The sequence below is a fragment of the Anarhichas minor genome, unplaced genomic scaffold (genome assembly GCF_050575085.1).
Source record: "Anarhichas minor isolate MPS153535 unplaced genomic scaffold, ASM5057508v1 ptg000038l, whole genome shotgun sequence".
NCBI classification, from domain to species: domain Eukaryota; kingdom Metazoa; phylum Chordata; class Actinopteri; order Perciformes; family Anarhichadidae; genus Anarhichas; species Anarhichas minor.
Window position 1 is genome coordinate 1,881,103 of NW_027466484.1, and position 25,455 is coordinate 1,906,557.

Consider the following 25,455-nt stretch of genomic DNA (forward strand, 5'->3'; position numbering starts at 1 on the left):
CTTCAATAAATTATGATCCACAATATTCTGTCTTGAGAGAGACAAAGCAATACTGTATACGCAATACTACGCATGCTTTGCGGAAAGATCCCGTGACTACAACAGCGTTACGCTGTGGCTTTATCCCCGTTACGCTCGTGGTTTGACATTGTCCGATCACATCGCAGTATGCGTGGACAAGTGCAGAAATATGTGCATGAGATCGTTGAGAGAGATACGCTCACATTCATGGAGAAACTAGTTTAGTCAGTCTGAGCTATTTGTCGGATAAAGCGACGGTGACCAGGTGAGCAACAGGACGACATGTTGCATCTTGGGCCTGCTGCGTTGGGGGGGGGGGGGGTGTCTTGACACGAGGCTTGCCTTCGCTGCATGCCGGCCTGCCATAGGCTGCCGACTGGTGAGCTGGAAAAGTGGAGGGGAGAGGTGGGTTGGAAAAGTTGGGGAGGCACTAGGACCCAGCGGCGAGACAGCGAGTAGGCAGACAGAGTGAGGCTGAGTCACTGCATGTGTCTGAGAGGCAGTCAGACACAGAGCAGAGCAGAGGGAGCAGAGGTGATCTCACACTCATCAGCACAGGATAACACAACCATGATGGGTTGACTTGGGGGGGGCAGGCGGTTGGAGAGAGGAAGTGTGCGTTCGCCACCACTTGCTCAGCCATGGAGACCAACAAAGTTCTACATTTTGTGCCTTCGGGTAAGTGGATCCAAGCTCTCAGAGCTGCTCCTCAGCTGTGCACGACATGTCGTTGACTTGGGAGAACCTTGGGGGTTCCCTACCTAGTGAAACCTGAGAACCCCTCCTGTGCACATACATGTGCAGCCCACCTCCACCTCCACTCTGATGTTTGGGTTTGTGCATGTGTGCCACTGTACATACTTGGTGTTATCTGTGTGGCAGAAATCTTTGTTTTCATGTTATTCTCAGAGGAGGTGGAGTTGTAGAAGCCACGTTATGCGTACACAAATGCAGATGTGGTTTATCTTTGTGCGTTTGTTTTTTGCTGCATTTTTGTATGAGTGCGCGTTTGGCGCTTTTTTTTTTCTCTCTCGCTCTCTCTGGTTTGTCTTCTTGTTGATCATGTCTGGTATGCGACACAAGTGGTTCCTGAGTCGTAGTGCTTCAGTTTAGGAACTGAACCATTTTTTTAGAAGTGACACCCAAGCCAAAGGCGGTAGACCTGTCGAGCAGAGACAGACGGAATGCAGAGCTCACAATGCACTTTCTCATGTGTTGCGCTGATGGGGGGGCTCGTGCAAGTGCGCTTGCCAGACGGAGAGGGATGGACACGGCACATGAAGCACTGTGTGTGTGTGTGTGTGCGTGTGTGTGTGTGTGTGTGTGTGTGTGTGTGTGTGTGTGTGTGTGTGTGTGTGTGTGCGTGTGTGTGAGACTAGATTAGTGTTGGTGACAGCCACAGGAGAGCAGCGAGTTCCCCCATCACTGAAAGTCCTCTTGAGAGACCAGAGCCCATTTGGAGGTGTGATGCGGCTGCCTCCCTACTTTCATTTTGTCTGGGAAGGCAGAGTGGAATACTGTGTGTCTGTGTTTCTGTGTGTGTGTGTGTGTGTGTGTGTGTGTGTGTGTGTGTGTGTGTGTGTGTGTGTGTGTGTGTGTGTGTGTGTGTGTGTGTGTGTGTGTGTGTGTGTGTGTGTGTGTGTGAGATGGGGACATTATGTGGGATAATAATGTGAGTGCGGGAATATTATCTGAGCCAGTGTGTGTGTTTTTGTTTGTGTATGGGATAATGTGGGGGAATGTATCCGTGCATTTTTGTGTGTCGTGCTCTTGTGAGATGCGTGTGTGCGTGCGTGAGCGTCACGCACCGTGCACACTAACTACATCTCAGAGTGTGTGTCGGGGCGTGATGGACGCTGCTGTGGCTCGTCCTCTGAAGAGTCATTTGAATTAATTTGCTCGGTGCTGATTGGAGGCGGAGATGGCAGGTTTGATCCTCGCAGCAGAACAATTGGGTTCTGCGGGAACAGAAAAAGGAATTCAAAAAGGTTTGTCGACCAATCACGGGAAAGGTTGGGGTTTGAAAAGAGTCAAAACATCTGATCCAGTGATGTCCCATCAGATGTCTAATCCACCTCATTACCATCGTCCTGTGAAACCATGGCTTTAGATTAGGCTTATTAACCATTTCTGCCATCTGGATCGTCAAATTCAAAGCAGGCGAGCTCTGGTGCGCACATAACGGGGACACGTTGTCCATCAGCGTGTCCAGCCGACGCTTCCCATGCAGATTACACAAACTGCTTCAGAAAGATGTTTTTATTGGTGTTGTCTTCAACCCCCCCCCCCCCCCCCCCACATATTGCAGAGTGATCTCCCACATCGTGTCAGTATTCGGTGGAAACCTGCTGACAGGTGAAGGAGCAGCTGGTGCCGTGGGAGCAGGTCACGGAGGCACGGGACTCCCTTTATTGCACATTATAATGATACTGCAGCGAGTTTCCCCTTTCATGCTGACGCGTGTCTTCTGATTTAGTTTGCTCGCTCTCAAAATTGAGCAAACAGGCAGCTTGTGGCGATGCAGCGTGGAGAGGTTGTTACACAATGTTTTTAACTTTGACGCGTCACTGAGGATGAACTGTTTCCTGTAATGGTTTCTCTTGGATTGTTATTCGTGATTCATCTCTAAAAACGGAATATGCAGCATAGGAATAATTTGCTGCATAGTTTTATAGTATCGGGGGAATCATGTTTCGATCATATCGTTGTTCAAAAGTAAAGTGTAGATAAAAACAAAAGAAAATAGTTGGAGTAGTTTGGTTTGATGTAATGCGTCATAAGTTTTGCGCATTCTTGCCATATCATGATCAATATCCAAAAACCTATCACGATAGTGTCACGATACTGTTTTAAATCAGCCAGAACTAGAAATATTCCGCATTTCCAAAGAGAATTTCTCGTGAAATAAAATAGTATTCAAATATACAAAAGGTCATTTACATTATTAATTAATCAGCAGTAAATCTTAATCACGATTAATTGATTATCAAACTGGTTGCTAATTAATTTTCTCGATGAAACAGTTTTGTAGTCGGTGCTTTCAAGAGACAGTAAAACCCCCCAAACAACACATTTTAATTACTTTAAATCCACTCCAGCCAAATCCACATTTCCGCCATCTTTTCTTCAACAGAGCTGACTAAATATCATCACAACGTTAAAGTGAAATCTCCGGCAGGGTGTCAGTCTGCAAGTGTGACAGACAGCCTGGTAATCAGTGCTGCAGCCGTGACCGGCACAGCCGCAGGACATCAGCACGGAGGACACACAGGGGCCGCGTGAATTAGTAGTTCCACCATGTGGAAGTGGAGGTGTGTGTGTGTGTGTGTGTGTGTGTGTGTGTGTGTGTGTGTGTGTGTGTGTGTGTGTGTGTGTGTGTGTGTGTGTGTGTGTGTGTGTGTGTGTGTGTGTGTGTGTGTGTGTGTGTGTGTGTGTGTGTGTGTGTGTGTGTGTGTGTGTGTGTGTGTGTGTGTGTGTGTGTGTGTGTGTGTGCTGTAGATGTGACGGTGATCTCTGATCAGTATTCACCACTGGCAACAGATCTCAGAGGCTCTGAGCACAGCCATCTGGGCAGAGGAGAAACACACACACACGTACAAATTATTATACAGTACCACACACACACACACACCAGCACTGAGATATCACTAAAACACGTCCAACCAAGACACATCAAGACAGTCACACGCACAAGTGTATTCACACATTAGCATTTTTTTCGTTTTAAGTAACACACACACACACACACACACACACACACACCGACTGGGTCACAGATATTGTCCCGACACACACTGCATGTAATTATATACATATTTCATTCTATCTACATCGTTTGCCTGTTGAGACACACCGCAATTATGTAGATGTGTCAACATGGACCCTCATCATGCACACTTCAAGGAACACCGAATGAAGAAGACGACACATTCATTACAATTACGACTCAATAACACACACACACACTCTCACACACACATCATGCCGTGGTGCAATGGTCAAAGTGTGATGAAAACACTTCCTGTCAGGTGGCCAGTGGAGTCCGTATGAGGATGACGAGCTGCGTTAAGCTTCATCACACTCACAATCAGCAGAGATGTTCCAGGTGATGAATGACGGCTTACAGACAGATCAGTGAGCTGGTGATTACTTCCTGTTTGGTGACTTTCTGGTGATAAATGATGTTCTCACTGCGACATCAGTGAAGTAGAATCAGCAGCGTTTGGTCAGTTCTTGCATCGATTGTTTTCGCTTTACTTAAAGTAAAGAAAGAGGACTTAGAGTATAATCACATTATTACTGTTGTAATTCATCATAAGGTCATTATAAATGTAAAAGATTATAACGTATTAGAACTTTGGGAATTATAATACACCATGAAATAAAATGACTGGCAGTTATGAACTTATAAGTAATTATAAGATGCTTTATAATGAGTTATGTCTCATTATGAATATCTGCGAGTGATATAACTATTATGAACATTATAAGTATGATTTTAAGTATTCACATAAAGCATGATGATTAGGTAACCGTTTGATTCGTGCTCTGTTTCGTACTCGATATTGGACGAGCACATTGACTTTAATGTTTTAAAGTAAGAGGATCAGGAAGGCAGACGACATGTAAAACATTTTACGTTTATAAAGCTGCACTTTCCCCCGAGACGCACTCGTTGTGCACAGTGCACCCGTGTCCTGTCCTGTCCTCACCCCTTCAGTAGACGGAGGAGCACTGCTGCATACTCACACTTCTCTGCATGTCCTTGACCACGGTTGTATTCCCCCTGTCCTTTGAGCACAGCCTTCACGTGTTTGCACATGAGATGGAGTTGTGTGCAGAGATGTGCACGTCATCTTCCTCACCAGCGCTGACTTTACGCAGCTGCGACTCATTTTTATTGTTCTTAAGCAGCTATTACTTTCACCGCATTTTACCCAGAAACAGAAACAACAAAAGCAGTTACAAGATAAACACAATAGATGACATAACAATAAGGAACAACACCATACATAACAGCTTCACAGGTTAAAGAGGAGTAATGAACACCTGTCATGTGTTGATGCATTGGATGTCTTCACTAACGCCAACACAACCGTTGTCACATAATGATGAGATCAGCCTCTCATCATGTTTCCATCAATCAATCAGCCGATCAGCACCAGATGATCATCACATCATCAATTCACTCCTTTTCTAAACAACAATGCCAAACTTGTTCTTAAATGTGCAGATGTCATACTTCACTATGCTACACTGAGTACATTTACAAAACGCAGCTTTTAATAACACAAGATCTGCCTCCAAATCACATCATCACAAATGAGCCCAACACGACCCAGTTTAAAGGTTGTTCAGTCGATACTGAGAAGTATTACAAACTAACGCAGGATGAACAGTCTATTTAAGCAGCATATCCCTGTTCGCTCCATGTATAAAAACACAGCCCTGTAGTTCCAACATGGCGCGTAACGTCTTCTGTTGATTCCACACGTCTTTGTTGCTTTATAGCAGCTCCACATGTGGATGTATAGAAAGCATCCGTTCTTCTCCAAGCATCAGATCAAATGGGTTTAAATACTAATGTGCTGCATCTTTGAAGAACAACCACTAATTATAAATCAGGTCAGACTGCATCCAGCTACACCAGTACAGTCATTTGAACTGTTTAAGTTTAACCTTTAACTGTTTTATATTCACACGATTGGATGTAAAGCTTTGTTGTTGTTTGCAGCAGATTACATGAAGGAATGTAGGAATTTAAGTTTTAAGCGGTTTTCGGCTTGAAAGTCGAGGATGAGGAACGGATGTTCGGGCTCTTCAGTGAACATTTGATGCACTTTCATTTCAATCCCAGGAGAGGCCCTCTCTCCAAAACACAATAGATGCTTTTAGGTCAGAAATAAAGCAGATTGCCTGCTGCCATCGTCTCCACATTTAGAGTAGAGTGGGTCCCAGAAGTCAGATTAAATGCACACAGCATGGACATGCACATGATCTCTCATGCACACACGAGGACATGAAGTTCATGTACTTTTTTTACACGCGTAAGCACGCGTACAACACACAGTCCTCCCTCGTCTTTGGTCGTGACAGGCCGCTCGGGTTTGCCGGCGTGTAATTAGGCGACAGTTTAACCCAAGCATGCGCACACACACACACACACACACACATTCACTGCATATTCAAGCTTACTGTACAGGTTACAGCACAGGAATCGTACCTGCACACAGGCGAGGTGTTCGTTTCACTTCCTGTTTCATTTTGCTTTCGCGTGGTCGACTAAGGCTGCACGGCATTGCCAGCGCAGAACAGTTTTGTGCCGCGCAGGCTACTTTCTCGTTTTGACTTTAATTTCAAACCAACAAACAGAGTAGAAGACTCTGCCCCCCCCCCCCCCCCCCCCCCCACACACACACACATAGTAATTATTCCCAAACCTTCATTGTAAAGCTTCCCTTTCCACGCGCCTGAGCAAGGATACCAACATGCCAAATAGAGTGTGGCAATATGTATAGTTGGTATAATACATAGCACACACACACACACAAGCACGCAGACACACACACACACACATGTATAACCCGACAAATTAATCAAAATGCAGAAAGGAGTTGCATCACGATGCACGATGACACATTTTCTTCTTCCCGCTCGGACTGAGGGAATGTCTGTGTGTCCATAAGATGTGTTTATTGTTTCTTGCAGTCTTCCCTCACTTTGAGGTCCGATGTCCTTTTTGTCCTTGTTGCACGTGGTGATGGCGTTCATCATCCATCTGTGTTCTCAGCACCAAAACTGCATCCGTATTCCAGCACTTTTAGTGCCGGTAATATCTGTATTTGAAGTGTGTCGTCGACGTCGTTGTTGTACGGGCACAGTTCACACTGACTGACGTTCAAGGTTAGAAGGAGCTCACCTGCAGGCTGAAGACAAAGACTACACCAGCCGCTCTGCAGCCAGCCTCAGGCGGAGGATTAAAGACGGCCAGCAGTGAGACTTACTGTAGGACGCCGAGCTGGAGAACAGCAGGTAGCCAAGGTCGCTCAATTTAAATTCAGAGACAGCGACTGAACACCGCTGAGGTTAGTGGTTTGGTTCTCACCAGGGCCCCGCATGTTAAAGAGCTGTAAATACTCAGCTGAAATTTGATTTAAAAAGGCCGTAAAATGTTTCATTTCATCTCATTTGAAAGGTCACATCCTCTACCGCAAAGAATCCAAATCACTTATTTCCACGTAGGGTGGGAACACGCACAATATACGCACACATATATGGACCTCACATGGGGGGGGGGGGGAGCAGACACATATACAGTAAACTAGACTAGACTTTTGTGCCGACATTTTCTCTCCCGCTTCCTCACATCGATTGAGGTTTAGCTGCGTAGTTCTGCGTAGTTCTGCGTGCACCACAGATGAAAAGCAGTGAGCTATGCTGTTGGATGGCAGGCTGGAGCAGCGTACAGTAGAAGGCTGTGTGGAGAACAGCAGACTTGAAAGGGAGATGGTGGCCTGGCTTTAATCGAGCCAGAGGAAGAGGGGAATGTGCAAGCAATTAGCAGGAATCCCCTCGCACTGGCGTCCCGTCCCCCCAGTCACTCACTCCCCAGCTCCTTCGCTGCCTGGCTTGTTCACACAAAGAAACAGCAGAGCTGCAGCACCTGAGCATCATCACATACCTGTGTGTGACTGATGGATGTTGAGACGACAGAAAAAACAAGAAGATGAAGAGAGGAAAGAAATGGAAAGTGAGATGTATGAATAGATGGAGGGGTAAGAAAAACAAACCGATGGAGCGCCGAGGGGTGGAGGGCTTTAAATTGGAGCGTGTTCAGGCGCCAACCTCGGCCAGTCACGACGCCTCGTCTCTCAGCCCTGCAGACGAGAGCCGGACTCACTATGACTGTCAATCCCTCTCAGGTGAGAGGACCGGAGGATTACTGCGCAGCTCTTCTGTCCACAGGCGTCACGCCAAGAGCAAGATCTGACATTCAAACGCTGCGGGGCTGAAGTTATTTGCACAAATGTAAATTCCCACCAATTAGACAATTAGTCCAAACGAATGGCTCTGCTGGAGTATCCATGTTTGTTCTTTGGTTGAGGTCACTTACTCTTTTGCTGCAGATACCGATTGCTGATCGTCGATGAGCCGAACTGGCTGATATAGATGGTCTTTGTTTCGATATAGGAGCTGGTATAAAAGGCTCCAGACTCGTTCTTTCACCATTGTCCCGAAAAATCATTTCAACTGCTCTGAAGTCAAACCGTGAAACAATCCTAAATGCAATCGATGCACTACGATGATTAATAAAACCGTACGGATCACCGATCAACTACGGTCCGTTACACCGCTACCAATTATACACATTGATGTATGAACAGATATAAACACACACACACACACACACACTGCTGTCCAGCGTCAGCCCAGCCAGCCAGAGTCCACCTGCCTGCCAGACAGCTCGGTGCGAGCCAGCCTCGTGGTCACGGCTCTGCTGTGACATCATCAACGTGAGACAGCAGCCCGGGGACACAGCTGTCAGGAGCGGAGCCAACAGCTCTTCTCCTTAATCGATCCACGTCCTGTTTAAATTCTCTCTAATATTATAATAAGAAGCTCAACCGGTGTGACGACGGCGAGCAAACACTTTCATCAGTGCAACGTCTAAAATACAATAAAAACATGTCACGGATGAAAACTAGTGACGGCAGAAAGCGTCCTGCAGAAGGAGATCTTACATTTAATTGTGAGATTTTGTCATTTTGAGTTTTAATTATTCTTTTTTGCCGATCACTTGTCTCAAACTTCAATGTCCTTGTTAACAATGCAGGCATCCCTCACTGACAACACAGAGCGCTCTCTGCAAACGCCGCTCATTATACTGAATGTGTCTGAATCGGGATTTGGACCAATCGCTTTCAAGACGACTGAAGCCGATGTGACTCATTCCACTTCAAGGTTTTCTGGATAAAAGCACACATCACATGATGTGGTGTTTACCTCGGTTGCCCGGCTGGACGACAGTTCAGGCTCGTTATATTTTGTGGAATATTCTAAAGACTTAATTGGCAAAATACATCGGTAACCTACGGATAGAAATCAAATCATTGTTTTGTCCAACCAGCAGTCCAAGAACCAAAGTAGACCAGTTTATTATCAGAGGAACATTCACAATTAACAAGCTGGAACTAGAGAATGTTGATTAATTGATTCATTCTCCAGCGATGAACTACTCGGCTCATCTGGACTACGGATCAGTTCATCATTCAGAGAACGTCCGACCTTTTAAATGTATTTGGCTTGAAAAGTGTCTCAGAAATAACTTCCTGTAATTGTTAATATTTTGTTGACGGCTCCAGTTTGTCCACATCAACAGTAAATGTATCGTCTCTAGAAAGGTGAGATTTCATCGACTGCTGGCTTCTGAAATCAGAATTGATACGTTTATGTCTCAGTTTCTAGCTGCTGTAGTTCAAGATTCAATATGAATTAACAAATGACTTCATTAATCCTGATTGTGCTATAAATTAGCTTTATTGTTGGGTTATTATTAGATATGATGATAACAAAGTGAAACATAAAACCTGATTTTAAAACAAGAACAGCCTCACACCAATAATATTAGTATTTATTTATCCTTTGTGTAAGCAGGGTTACCTTATGATTTATGATTACCTTATTAAAGATTGTTTGGTTGTTTTTCACTAAAGAGGATGTTTGTTTCTGAACAAAGTGTGAGGTGAAGTGATACCCGAATGTTTTAACGTTTTAGTTTAGTTGTGAACATATTTGAATGATTATCGTGAATCACAGCTGTTCATGTTCATATCTAACCCAGGCAGCGCTCAGCATCATGGAGCATCGCTAAAATACACGGCGCTCTCATTGCAAATCATTTAAAAAAAGAACAAATGAGAACATAGTGGCTGTGGCGCTTGTATTTTAATGTTGCGGTTATTGCGACGGCCCTAGAGGTAAGGGAAATAACGAGGGAATGTGATGAGAGACCAGCAGAGACTCTTCCCGGTGGAGCCGGGACCAAAGTGACCGTAACCTCGTGATGAGTTGAAGCCAAATCCTGCTTCTGCACATCTTATTACATCATCCAAACCAGATTCCTCTCGAGGCTTCACTTCACTGATGCGGTTGCCTTTCAGCAGCTCAGCGGTTGCAGCGTGGCTCCGTGCAGACCGCCGGGGTGGCGTCCCACCTGAGCGATCACTCCATCCATTTCTGTCTGCTTATCGGGGACGAGATTAGAGAGGAGTCCCTTCAGCGCCGGCTCTACTTAGTGGATCACCACCAGGCTTTCCGAGGCCGGCGTGATATGGATTTGCCCTCACCTGCTGGTGATGGACAGGATAAGATCTCACATGCAAGCAGTCACAGTTGCACTCCTTCACAAGGAGTCGAGCAGTTAGAGACAGGATAATGATCTGAGGTGTTCAGCTTGGAGTTAAGCAGCAGTTTGCTGTCGCCTAAGAAATGAAGCAGGAGGTGTAATACCTGCAACTTGAAGCTCACTTTTACTACATTTCATTTCACCTCTGGGGGGTTTTGATGCAGCAAAGGAATCTTTTTGCTTTTTGTTTGTCAGTTCTGTTTCAACTTCAATCTCTTTTCCAAACCAAACCTCATGTGATGACAAGTTGCCAAACCTCCGAATAAACAAGTATGTGAGTAGCAACAGGCTGAATTTGCAATGAGCCAAAATTAATGAAATACAGAAATTCCAACGAGAAAATGTGTTCAGCCTGGTTCAGACCTGAGATTACAGAAAGGCGTAGGCGTGCCCTCTCACCTAGCTTTAGGCTCCAGCGTGCCCCTACGCCTCTTGGGAAATACCATGCGAACTGTAAACTGCCCTTTACAACGTGGGTGTGATTAGCATGCCGACTGAAGCTCTTTAAAAAGGAGACGAATAAAGGCCAAATGTGTGCCTGCTGTTTAAAATGTGCATACGAGCTAACGGAGTAGCTCGGAGCCGAGCATCGGGAGGAATTCCCTCTCCGCCTGGGCTCTCTCAACGACCACAGCTCCAGAGAGGACGGGTGCCAAGAGAGCCCGTGGGCACAATTAGCCAACAAAAGGCCCGGCCTCCTCCTCCCCGGTGCCGGCCGGGCCCTCGTAGATCCCCCTACAAACGCAGCGGGGCACCTTTTAATGTCTTGCCCTCTTCACTTCAGACTCTCAGCCTCACCTCTCCTTTAAATTCCAGGGTTTTGACCCTCCTGGGGGTTCTGACATCTGTTTTCACATGTACCTGCAGCGTGCTACCCTGCAACACATCAGCCTGCACGGGGGAGGAAGGTTGGCTCAGCTTCAGCCCGGCTGCTTTATGAAAGGTCGTATAAGTTGACTTCCTGTTGTCTTGGAGCATTTAAATACACATCAAAACACGCTTTTCTTGATCCAATTAAGGCAAAGTCTGCACTGGGTTAGAGTAACGAGTGAGTCGTACCAATAAAGCCATCCGCAAACGTGTAAGGCCCTCCCCTTTCACTTCAGTACTGTAAGCCATCAACCAGCAGCAGGAACATTAGATGGAGACATCTGCAGGCTTTACACCGCAAAGGTCAAACAGCGTGCGTGCCTTTGCTGGTTTATCTGCATCTAGCAAAGTCAGTACACAACCTTCTGCACTTTACATTATTCATCAATAAAGACGGCATTCTCAGGATGCAGCTTCACAAGACTTTCTGCACTTTAAATGATAGAGAAGTCAGGTGATGTTCCCAACAACAGCTTTACTCCTTATTTCTGTGTCCCTTGAAATGTTAATTCAAAGCTTTCTTAAGCCTCCGTCCCTGTGACAGACATTTCTGTTTGTCCGTCCGTCCTTCCGTCCCATCCTCGTGGACGCGATACCTCAGGAACGTCTGGAGGGAATCTCTTCACATTTGGTGCTCAAAGGTCAAGAATTCATCTGCTATTTAAGTTACATTTCAGACACATGTCTCAAAAGAATAAAATGATGAAGTGAGGACATTTTGGACAGACGTGGATGTAAACTGCAACTTGACTGGTTGGCGGAGGCAAACGACCGCTGTGAGGGTAATTATAGTTTTTTGTTGCTCCATTGTATTTGGTGATAGATATATTTGCACTTTGCTCCTCTTTAAACTTCTAAAGTGCCTGCTGCTTTCTAAGGGGATTAGAAGTGACTTTATTTAAGCTCAACCCCAACTTCGCCAGCTGATGCTGAACTTCTACTGAAAATATATTCACCAGCTTTAGCCTCTTGTGCCACACTGCACCAGGATAGAAATTCATCCTCATGCGTTTGTGCCCCGAGTTGACACTTGTGATTGCACATAGGAGTTTAAAGTATATGCTTATAATCTTTTTCTGGTCCCATCATCTTTCTTCTCAGTGACTTCTCGCTTGGCTTTGTCGACTGAAACAGCCGGTAAACAGCCGCGGTCTGGGTTTCCTGCGGTGTTTAGCTGTAATGGCGTGCTGTGACTTGGTAACGGAGATCATTTTAAATGTTGGCAATACACCTACAGGACTGGATCTTGGCCTTGGGGCATATACGACACTAAAACTGTCCCTGAATGTACGGATGACTGAGGGAAGACATTCTTTCTCTTCTGAGGACACAAGGATCAAAAAGGAGACTCAAAGCAGAGGGACGGGTCAGCTGGTGTTCGATTCCACGTTTGCGGTTGCAGACAATTATGTTATTTAAAATCGTAGTAATACTTGAAGCTTTGCATATTTTGTCATTGTTACATTCGTGCCAATAAAGCATATTGAAGGGAAGTCATTTGAACAGCTGACTTGCTGTGTCACTCCTCCGACTGATGCAAAAACCACAATCGCTGCAAAAGGCAACAAGCAGCTGCCTGCCATCTTTTTTTAAATGATTGCAGATAGATAGCTGGTATCAGACCACGGTTTGGGTTTGTGAGGAAGTCAACAGTTTGTCATGTGGCATCAAGTGATGAGCGGAGCAGATGTTGCCTTGCTTGTGGGTTTGTGACATGTAAACTGGGCTGACTGACAGATATTTCCCTCATGTATATGTTGGGCGACGATGAAAGGACCGATTCCAAGTAAAAGACTCGTACACACACACACACACACACACACACACACAGCAGAGCAGTGAAAGGGATGCGACGTTCGTGTGATACTATTCTAACCAGTTCTGACTTCCTGCCTGCAAGTAGACGGCTTCCTCTTTTCTGCAGATGATCATCATACACCTCTTTTTACCCTTTTTTTGCATCAACTACTTCTAAAAGCTGAACTTTCTCTTCCTGGAAGAGCTGCGTTAACAGTCGGTTTGGTTTAACCACCGTTTGCATTTATTTCATCGCAAAATCAACAAGGATCCGATAACCGATTGTGAATAATAAATATCTTCAGGAGGCAGAAGTGTGCAGCAGCTTTCTCTGTTGTGCTTGTGAGAGAATCCGCATGCACGGGTGTGTTATGACAGAGTTTTTGTTTCTGCGTATTTAATTGTTTTCGTGAGAGTCTGCAAGGCCGAAATGTGTTGTGCAGACAAACACGTAACGAAGTGAAGCAGGTTCCTCACTTCCGTTGTTTTCGTGTTTATTTCTGAGTGAGTGTTGGTACAAAGCTCTTTATTTGTTCAAGTGAAGCTTGCAGTCTCACAGCAGAGCAGCGTTCCTGCTGTATATTCATTGATCTGGAAAAGCCAGTACATGGATAACTTGCAGTCCCCTTCAATCCAACTAAATCTCTCTCCCAATGTGTCAGTGCCAAGCAGCTCAATGCGAGCAGAGCGCGTGAATCTTCACAGTGCTGCTCCTGATCACAGCACTCAGAGACGCAGCAGCACAGCCGTGATGTGTCACATAAATAAAGGAGTGCAGTAGGAGAAGCCCTCCAGGAAAGAGACGGATCTGCTTTTGTTCAATGATTTTCCAACTTCTCTGAGTACTAAAGAACATAGTTTTATTGATTTTATGTAACTATCCTTTTTCCCACTTAATAATGATGATAATAATCTGTCAAAGCAGTGGCGCTTTATCCTTTGGACACAAGAGACTTTCAATGTTCTTCTCTACGGCTTTATTCAGACATGACGGGTATAATATCATTTTTAAAAATAGCCAAATATTTGATGGTTGCAGCTCCTCAAATGTGAGAATCTGCATCTTTTCCTTGTTCTTTAGATGATTGTAAACTGATCATTTTGGCGTTTTGGACTGTTGGTCGGACAAAACAAGACACAAGCTCAACTCTGTGTTCTGATGTTTCAAAGACAAAATAATGAATTGAGAAAATAATTGGCACATTAATTGACAATAAAGAATGATGAAGCTTCATGGCTTATGTGATATTTGGCATTAGATGCGAGTGAGGAAGCAGCGCTCTGTTCTCTCGACGACTTTTTTCATAAACTTTATAATTTATTAGACGGAGGATTCTGTGGCCTATTTCACAAAGCCCGATGAGATTTATGTTGTGAACTAAATTCCTGTTTACTCACTAATAAAGTGTTCCGCTGGATATTCTTAAGTTCATGCATGCAGATGGAATGAATGAGAATGTAACTGTAAACTAAAGAGAGGAAGTGCTGGCCTGATTATTATTACTTTCACAATTAGTTGATTCATTGTTAAAGGTTCTCAATACGGAATTCAGAGCATTTCTGTTGCCTCCACAAGGCTCTCAGCCGGCTGGCAGTCATCGTTGCTAACAGTGCAGACAGAACTAACAGTGTTTAGCTGAAGGGGAACCGGAGGGGGGGTGCTACGCTGTATGAGAGCAGTGCAGCGCAGCGGTGACTAGCCAGTGGGTATTGACAGGTCTCTACAGCTACCAGAGCCGTGTACGGCGCCTCTACGTCACTCCTCCGCAGTCCAGATGTGCTCGCTTCAGTTCACTGGTTGCAAAAAAACAAGATGGCGACAGTAAAAATCCAAGATGGCGACGACCAAAATGTTGAACTCGAGACTTCAAAACCGCCGTCCACAAACCAACGGGTGACATCACGATGACTACGTCCACTTCTTCTATACAGTCTGGCTATGATCACAACACACTCGGAGGGACGTTACTTCACTATATCTCCACTTAGCAAATAGCTGTTTGTAAGCGATTAATCATGAAATTCTCTTGTGTTTTCTGCCTCTCTTTGTCATCGTAGACTAAACAATTGATCAAGAAAATAATTGGCAGATTTATTCAAACTTGAAAATCATCATTAGTTGCAGCTCTTTTTAAAATGGTGTTAATACAATTTCTTTTTAGTTTTTTTGTCCACCACTTGTCCCAAGGAAAGAAAAGAAGTCATTTATAGACAAAGACATCCGGCATGAAATGAATCACCCAGACAACGTGCTGAAGAATTGACCCACTCAGTGTTTAGTGGTTTATTAGACTGATACGTGAGAGGTGATAACTGATGCATTCATTGCAGCACTCTTAACAAGGCGGAACATGCCGATTTAATCTCTGGGTTTATTTAACCGTGTGCTGCTGCAGCAGTTATGTTCCTGCGACCGCTTTCAGCTCAGACTCGTGTCGTGTTGGACGCGTTATGGAAACGTTACGTCTAGTCCCAATAAAAATAAGACCGGTGTCGTGACTTGTACGTTAAATTTACTTGTGTATTTAGACATGAGACTGACGTCACGTTTACGTAAAGATGTGTGTCTGAAAGGGGTTTAATGATCATAATGATGTTGTTACCTTCATGATAGCTGAGAGATGTGTGTTCTGGACTAGAACACACACTGATGCAAGAACTGAGCGTTTATGACGTTTATTTAGAATATAGAAATGACTGAACGGATAGGAGAGGTAACATAACCCATGGTGACATTGCTGACTGTATATCCATTATGCGTATAGTCTGTGTGAGTGTTTGTGCTCTGACAGATATGTTTAATGCAGTGGCTGCAGCTGAGCAGACTGCACGGCAGGGATGTGATGGTGTTGTGTCGGAAGGTGAGGGGAAAGTGTATGTTTATGTGACTGACATCACAATCAACAGCACACTCGGTAATGCAGAGGCAGAAGGGGATGTCGGAGAAATGTTCCCACACGTTTCTGTTAACACGGAAACTCAGGTGAGGGAACTGATTTGTGTTTTGATATTTGAGGAAGCCAGCACAGGAGAACAAGACAAAGAACTCCAGAGAGTTTAGTTTGACAATCTTTATTCTTGTCGTAAATCAGAAAGATCTACAACCAAAGAAATGTCCTGTGGAATTCCTCGTTAAAACAAAAGACACAGTCAACCCACCTGGTAGCATATCTGGTTGGTTTCAGACAGTTCTACTGTAAAGCAGCCGTCAGTGTCGATGCTTTTCTCTTCTAGTGTGACCGGAGTGCGTCAAGTAAAGGATTAGCAGCTAAAATTAAGAATCTTCAGGCGAGGGTCATTCTTTGACATTTAAAAGTCTTTGTCCATTAGTGGCAACAAATCAATTTATTTAAATTTAATTAATTTCAGTTTTGAAAAAAGGGAGGGAGGAGGTGTTTCTCGCTTTAGAAGGATGTTGTAACAAACAACAGCATAGAATCACCAACATAATGTTTATGAAATAATTCTAATTTGACAAAAAAAATGCTTTGGTCTTGCATAAAGAGTAAAAGATGCAGATGTTAATTAATGCAACCAGAGGTCTTTACACCACCTTCCTAAATCATATCAAAGAGACTTGGGTAAGCTACTTTACTTCACTTGTGAATCTGTGTGTGTTCTCTTTCTTTCCGGGGGTTGGATGAGAAGATGAATGAAACTGGAGCCAGGCGATCCTTAGCTTAGCTTAGCTTAGCATGAAGACAGGGAACAGTCCAAACATTAATAAAAGAAATCCACGTACCTAAAGTCACTTCATATCTCGTTTATTTGATTTGTACAAAAAACATAACGTAAAAACATGTTACAATACGTTTGTTAGGGGTTATGTTCCGGTCTATTTCTTGGCTGAATTTACCTTATTTATCTTATGTTTTTAACCTGTTTTCACTGCTGACTCAAACATTAGCAAAGGGTCAATTCCTTTAAGTATTGTCAGCACGAGATACATTGTGAGGCACATTACGCCCCTTAAAAACTTATTATTTTAACACTTTGATTTTTGAAACTAATGAGATTTAATTAACGCGCTCTTTTGCTGTAACTCTCAGCAAGAAAGCAAATTTGCATATATTCCAAAATGTCAAACTCTTCCTGTATAAGGATCCGTATTCCACACGGAAGACTTGGTTTGCAAACAAGATTTTAAAAAATACATTAAAACTCAACATGAAGTCAAAAGAGTCAAAGCACCAGAGAGGGAGACTTAACTGAACAAAACAAAATGCAAAATGCAAATATCTATTAGAGACCACAGCAGCTATAATTACGTGTATAAATTAGACACGGTAATTTTTGTGGGGATAAATGAATCCCCAGTTCTTGAACTCTTTCCCCCCCCAAGAGTACAGCAACATTTTGTATAATTAAAATTGCATTCTGTTCCTCTTGTATGCTTGTCACATCAAAGGATCCTGTCAGGAGAGAGAGATCTTGACGTCCCTCTTCTTAGTCAGAGTTTGACATAGTTGCAGTGCAGTTTCACTCATTAGTTTTACTCGCAATGGAGCGTTTCCCGATTAAGACCTGGGATTTGCCGATATTATTCGAGTTATAGCATTCTTTGGACATGATACAGCACATTTAGGATATGCTGTATCACAGCCTCTTGCCTGTTTACGGTGGACTCTGCGCTGTACAGGAGTTCACACAAACCAACTACCAACAGTTTGCAGAGATGCATGCCTAAAAGAAAAGGCCATATTTGTGGATGGAATTAGAAACGTACCTACTTTTAAACATCATCAAGGACTTGGATACCAACAGGTTGTTGGACATGTGTTCTACAGACGGTTGTTGAATGGATGAACGAGAGAGGCTGTTGGATGGCTGTGATTTTAACATGCAGTTGATATCTGGTTATAGGATGAATATGTAAACATATTGGGTAAATGACTGAAGTCTGATAGCACAGCCCCCCCTCAGTCATTCTTTCTGTTGTGCTCTCTCTCCTGCAGAGGCTCCTCCCTCTGGGATGTCCAAGAATGGATACTTCTTTCAAGAAATGGGTGAGTCTGAGCCAACAGCACAACATATCGTCTTTTTACCGCTTTTATTTTATTATTGCTATTAATATTTCATTTCTGAGTTTGTTCTTGTCATATTGGTTTTACTGTTTTATCTATTGTTCTGTTTTATCAGCGATAAACTCTTACTGTTTTCTGTTGTTACATTGCAGCGCTTTGTCTGTCAAAGCGCTTTGTAAACCCTGTTTCTAAAGGTTATTATTATTATTATTATATGAATGCAACGTACACTAAAACATCAACATCGGTTTCTTCACAAAGGAAAACAAAGAAGCCATAAAGAGTACATGAGTTGGAGTCAGAGGTTTGGTGCTGTTTGTTTAAACGTGGCAGCGCATGACGTTCGCACACTGTTGAGCTGTTCCTACGTCGGTAAGTTTACTTTAGTCAACTATAACTGAGCACACCATCAAATGTCAAACAGACTTTATGAATAGTTGCATCATGGTGAGATGATGATGTGCTGGCAGCCAAACATCTAGCTACGTGGTATTCTTGTTACTCAATTAGGTCGTGAATCAATCGACACACCTTAAATGTCAACATGTCAGCTTTAACTGTTCCATTTGTTTTTATTGGCTCTCATGCATGGCGTACACTTTAGTGATGATTAGATCTTTGAGTATTAAAATTCTACCGGATTATGCAAACGGAGGAGAAAGAATCGTGGCGGAGCGTCGTTCCAGCTGCACTACATCGATCAGAGACACGACGTGAAGAGGAAAGTGTCAGTTTTTATAATTATTTGCATATTGCCAATGATGTGCTCTGTACAGTAGTGAAAGGTGTGACTTATAGATTAGAGCTGCAGCACAGACACCGAAAAACTCTCCCAGCCCTCACACTCCACTGCATCTGGATATAAATAATAAACTTTGCTGTTATGATAACGGCAGTTTCATTACCTTCAAGCCAAGGAGAGGCACCCAATCAGTATGTGCAGCACAAGCAGTCAGGACAGAATACGCTGCACTGGATCTCCCTGTCTCCCCACAGCCAGTTATCCTCCTCCTGCAACACACACATTCACTCAGCAGAACCGTGGAAGGCCTCCTGCAGCCCGACACAACTGACGTTATGTGGCAACATTTTATCCAGATATAAATGCAATGTCATCATTGTTGGCAAGTAAGCATCGTCCATCGTCGTCCTCTCAGAGGTGCATTAGTGAGGGTCGGTCTGTAAACAGGGTGCTGTGAACAATGACATTAGTTTTATGTCTTGCACTGTGGAAGTGATGCTGTTGTACCGCTGCCCTCTGTGCCGTTATGCTCTTCATTAGTGTTAATAGTTGTCTCCGAGTCGTATCACCGTCAATGTGCTCAGCTAGTGCTAGGAAGGCTGTCGTGAGTCAATCTGATTATGGCCGCTCGCTTTTTGGGTTAAATTGGGTTAAACACAGAAGACAAAAAAAAACATGCAATGTGTGAAGAATGGGAATTTAAAAAAAACACAAGAATATTTTCAAAAAATTGTAAAATAATACAACATTGCAACATTTATACAACATTTCTTTGTGATTTTTATCGGTGAATTTGTGGATTTTAGGACTTAATTTATGGATTCCTGAGGCAATTGTTGAGCAGAGGTGGTAAAGCACTGAAATCCGGACACAACTCATCTTGTGATCATTTCAGTTCATATAGAACAACCTAAACAATAGCTCCACTCATTTCGTATGTGGAATGTACGATGTTGGAGCTTGATGATCTCTGATGAGTGGAGGCGGTCTTTCACTTACAGGTACTGTGGGAAACGCTTTTAACCGTGGAAGGTTCCACACAGTGAAAGACCGACATAACCTTCATCCATACAGTATAGAGTCATCTTTCCTTGTGCATTCTGTACATCATTCACACACCTGTTTCTGATTTGGAACTGATGCCATTGTCTCCATCTATTCTCTCGCTGAAGCCACCAGACTCCATTGAAAAGAAGAGTCAGGGGTTGCTGGCTTACCGCTGCCTCCGTCGGTCAGTTTGTTTGTGTTGTTGTGTGACTTTGAACTAACCCTTTAAAACACCAAAGTCACACAATGACACAAGTCGACCCACTGAAGCAGTTGGAGGGCAGCAACCCACCCGTCCTGTGAGGTACAATTACTGTTATAGGGGAGACTAAAATATGTTTTGCTGCTTGTTTTGTCTTAAATGAGACATTTGAAGTCGTCCCTTTGGCCTTTAATAGATGATATGAATCAAAACAATAATTGACAGATGAGTCTATACGTAAACGATGGTTTGTTGCAGCCTGAGACGACCTGCGTCGTGTGATTCTCAGCACAAAGAGTTTGAAACATGTCTAATGATGCAGGCGTGTTTGTGTCTCTGTCGTCTCTCTCTGTGTGTCACATGTCAAAGGCTGCTGCAGAACGCTGCGCGCTGTGTGAAGGAAACACATCAATCATTCAGTGTTTCCATATCGAACATCCCGCGTCTCTCGTCCCTGTTCCCTCTACATGTTGCATGCTCGCATTAACTGCTCACAGTCACTGAGAGGCAGCGCGGCTCCATTCGTCTGGATGCAGTTCATCATTTCAATCACGATTGTGAAAAGAATCCAGTTTGACATTTTTAATAAAATCAACCCTGAACGTGAAAAGGGACTCTCTGTGTTTGGACTTTGATATAAAATATATATAAACAGATAGGAAAGTAAAAAGCAGGTCAAATGTTTACAAAGCAAGTGATAAATATTCAAAAGAATTGCTGTGAATTTGAAGTAGAACCGTGGATTTGCTCCTCCTGAAGGTCAGAGCCCAGCCTGAGACACAGCGAGGTTCAAATAATGTCAAGTGCTGAGGGACGATCCCGATGCCCGACTGACTGAATGAACTGAAGTTGGGGCCTCCTCACGGATAAGGTCAGCAGATAAAGAGCACGAGCATTGCTCTCGTCGCATCGCCTGGGATGATATTTGGGAGCCTCAGCCCGCTAGTTAATGTAGCTTTGGATCTGAGTGGCTGCTGTGTGAGATGAGATGAGTCATACAAACAGGCTCCAGGCTGAGTGCTGTGATGCTTCCTACCATACGAGATCCTGCCCGCTACAAACCCGTCCACCTGCTGAGTCATGAAGACTTGTCTTCATAGCAAAACAACCAACGACCAACAGCAGTTCTTTGACAATCTGGGCCATTTGTTTTTACCTTTTCAGACGTGGAGGTCCTCTGCTTACGCCTATTTACGCTTTAAAGCAGTTCAGATTCAAAGCGGTCCATTTAGAGGACATCTCCTCAAGCAAAGGTCTGGAGCATCATCCTGTCTCTAATGAGTCAGTGTCATCTTATCAAATGCTTTTCTGTGCCCTCAGTTTCAAAAGATCTGCTCTTTGTCTCGTGGAGGCGCTTCTTAATAATCTCCACGTTCTCAGAACATACGAGACACGCTGGTTCTGAACTGTGTGGGAAGAACCAACATGTCCGTCTGTTCACTGTTGATTCAAAAGCTCTGCTTTCACTGTCGAGCACGCCGCATGAAATGCCTTCTCTCTGACTACTGTCTCGTCCCCCCCCGCCCCCGTGTGTGTGTGTGTGTGTGTGTGTGTGTGTGTGTGTGTGTGTGTGTGTGTGTGTGTGTGTGTGTGTGTGTGTGTGTGTGTGTGTGTGTGTGTGTGTGTGTGTGTGTGTGTGTGTGTGTGTGTGTGTGTGTGTGTGTGGTATCACATGAGATGGTTTACATTACAATAACCAGTCCCATAAAGGCTAGAAAAGCTGCGCCGGTTAAAATAGAAACGCTCCGTCAAAATGTGAATATTTCGCAATAATTCATCAGTTTTAGGTCCGGACTGCGGCCTGCCTATAAGTGACCTCTGCATTATAATAATAATAATTAATAAATCTCTTCCAGGTAAATCAATGTGAGTGGGTTGATTGATCAACAGAGAAAAACTGTGAATAACTTTGCCTAAAAGTACTTTCTGACACTTATTCAAAATCAAAATCGGACCAATTATCAGATATATAGATCTGGAACTGTTAAACCATTTAAATTCACTGGTTTCAGCTTCATCTGTGAAGAATGTTTCCTGGTTTTCTTCTTCTTCTAGGAGAATAAACTGAATATCTTTGGGCTGTTGGTCAGACACACAAGACTTTTTAAGATGTCACCATGTGCTCTGGTACCTTGTGATTTATTTATCTATTTGCTCAAAATTAAAAGACCAAATGATGAATTCATTAATAGAAAAGAGGAATCAATAATGACAACGAGTGTTAGTTGCAGCCCTAAATGTGTAAAAACCTATAAAAAGCCTGTTTTTAACCATCCTGTAGTTAAAAGCTTCTTTAACTCGCTGCAGTCACATCTGAGTGCATATCTGACAAGCGAGCCTCCCTGTGACACGCTTCAGGTGACACTAAAACAATATTTGCATCTAATTCAGAGGATTCTTTTCTTTAAGCACCAGACGCCTGTTACAGTGTCAGGACGGTTCATTGAGATTCAGATCAGCTGTCACAGAAGATCTGACAGTATTTATCTTTGATGGGATTGTTTTCCATCTCACGTTGTATTTGTATGTTTTTACATCGTAACAATGCTTTATTTTTATCTATTTATACATTTTAAGAAAGTATTCAGAGTATTCTGCCAACACAACACTAGGAAATGTACCAACTTGTATTAATGGTTTTTTTTATTACATTTTTTCAACAAGTTTTGCAAATACATAAGCATCATTTGCACTCTCGGATTTTGACAGTGATTTGCCTTCATAGAAGTACCTGTTGACTTTCTGGGCTGGTAACAATAATAAAAGCGGGCTTGCTGCCCCGGCCCGGTAGCCGGGGAGGTTTCAGGAGGTGACCCTGTGCTGTTGTGTCCCCAGAGCAGCGGGAGGTGGAGCAGGAGGAGGGCAGCGAGGGCCGAGAGGAGGGACAAGACTCGCCGATCGCCTGCGGAGATGACATCCATCTCTATGACAACCAGATCAGCCCTGGGCCAGGTCAGTAGAGGGAGGGGGGAGGGAGGGAGAGGGAGGGTGTGGTTGGTCTTTATCAAATATAAAAAGCAGAAAGATGTCAGTGGGATTTTGAACGAGGTTTTCTTACTTCAGAACCAGAAGTTCTGGTTTTACTTCGGCCCTCTATGCAGAAATCCCTCGTGTACGGTTTCTTGCCGTCTCACTGCGACCGTTGACCTGATGTGATTCTAAGTAGGACCGTCACGATCAGCTCGCTCAGGTATAGAGAAAAAGAAAAAAGGTTATAAAGTGGCACGCTGCCGCTCTGAATGTGCTCGTAGATAACCTCCTCTGCTGTTCAGCTGTGATCAGTATCAACTCTTCATTTTCATTTTGCTCCTTCGCACTTTCCTGCGCTGGTTTTCGGAGACGTTATTATGTCATAACACGATGCGCCCTCTTCAGAGGCGGTGCGTGTCTGCAGTCACGGCGGACCTCCTGAGGCGTCGGTCAAGAAGGCAGCAGAAAGAAAAACCCTCAGAACAACTTTGAACTCATTTGTTCTGGTGGAGTCCATCCCGAGCCTGACGGCAGGTGTTGACTTGACAGACAGCTCCTCAGCTGCAGGTGATTCTTTTTTTTTACTCCCCCCCCCCCCCACACACACACCAGAAACCCCCATGTGTCAACAGGTGACCGTTCCCTTTGAATGTGACAGGTGACCGTGTCACTCGGGCTCATTCTCCATACATAGTAACACTTAAGGCTCTGACAAGAGAGCTGGAGCGGTGCATGCTGGGAACAAGTTAGGAGGAGAAAACAACAGTGAAAAGCTCTCTCTCTCTTGGACAGGTGCTGTGAGTGTCAGGTGTAACATTAAGAGTGTTGAGTGCTCGAGTGGCGTAGTGTAGACTGTCACGGCAGAACAGATTATATCAGAAATACTCATTATGATAAACGTGACCATGGGAGGTGTTTACACCTCTGAGCCGGATGTAAAACTAAATTATTACACAAAAAAATATAAGAACTACAACCTCTGAAATCAAATGAGTGGTCACATCTTTATGCTCGTCCATTGAGAGCGTCTGTAGTGAACACAGTGTTTTGGTTGTATGGTGGAATGTCCACGATGTAATGCTACTATGCCGGTACTGAGATGCGGTAGTATACCGGTTGTGTACGGTTTCCTTTGTTTTCTTATTCACCGCTTCACACGACAATATCATTTCTCACACGCGGGAATGTTGGAAAGTTAAAAACAAGAAACTTCAGCACGTTGTTTTCACCGTCAGAATAAAGGAAAACAATTACCACTTCATAAAGATCAGACCCAAAATGTAACATCAGTAGTAAATAGTACATTCACACTACAACACTGCAGGTCTGTTTAAAAACCTTTTGTTCTTCTTAATCTATGGTTCTGGTGCAGTTAAAACATTCACTTGAATAAAATGTCCTTCCTGAAAACAAGACGCTTCATGTCATTGATGAATAAAAAAAACATGTTTTAATCCAACACTGCCTGAAATGACATACTATCATTTGTTCAGTCCAAGCTATTCTGTTATAACAGACATGGATGTAAAGTGCACCATGACAGCAAGATGCTGAATCTAGTCTGTAGCCCAACCAGCCTCAAGGAGCCTTACAGTCTGTAGAGCACACTCTGTCCTTAGACTCCTTAGACTCCCATAAGAACACAACTAAAAACTTCTAATGGGGAGAAAATGGAGGAAACGTGAGGAAGAGCAGTTCAGGAGGACACACACATGCAATAGATGTTGTGCTGTACAAACACCAACAAAGTAAAATTACAGTATAGACGAAATCTAAATGACAAGAAATGATCACAGATGTAAACATATATGAAGAAAATGAATCCTGGAGTCAAACAGATATAACCTGAGTCACATGACCTGTTCTCCACCATGTGACCTGGAAGAAGGAGATGCATCATGAACATAAACACACGAGGAATATAACATCTCAGAACCAAGTCTAGTGGTCACAGACATTAGACCCCAGTGTCATTAGCTGTTTGCGTTATCATCCTATTCTTTATTGTTCCACATCAGCAGGCCGCTGTGGAACACGTCCACCATATCAAATCAATGTACGACTCTGAACAGGACTTTTAATCACATCCTGTCTAAATCAGCAGTGGTGTGGAAAAGCAAATAGCTTGGCGATTACATCAGACCCAGAGACAGCAGCTCCTATCAGAACCTCATTCCAAAAACATCTGTCTGTTGTAATTAATTCATATTTCTCCGTGTGTTGAACTGTGGCTTCTTTCAGGAGAAGATGCTTTTATAACTCTGGTCTCATGACATCTGTGTCTTCAATCTTGACCTTTATGATATCCTGCCTGTTGGATATTTAACTGCAACATATTAAAGATATGTTTTATAATGGCGTCCAACATTTGAGTTAT

The 25,455-nt window shown here is 43.7% G+C and overlaps 1 protein-coding gene across 1 annotated transcript in view; it reads left to right on the forward strand.

The window, feature by feature from the left end:
- Nucleotides 1-561: 561 nt before the first annotated feature.
- The window catches only part of slc4a11 (solute carrier family 4 member 11), a 75,704-nt gene continuing 50,810 nt past the window's right edge, over nucleotides 562-25,455 (forward strand). Inside the window, exons 1-3 of the mRNA XM_076107391.1 lie at nucleotides 562-699; nucleotides 18,049-18,099; nucleotides 22,944-23,060. Of these exons, the coding sequence (XP_075963506.1) occupies nucleotides 663-699; nucleotides 18,049-18,099; nucleotides 22,944-23,060 (205 nt within the window). The 5' untranslated portion in view covers nucleotides 562-662. The remainder of the gene's footprint in view (nucleotides 700-18,048; nucleotides 18,100-22,943; nucleotides 23,061-25,455) is intronic.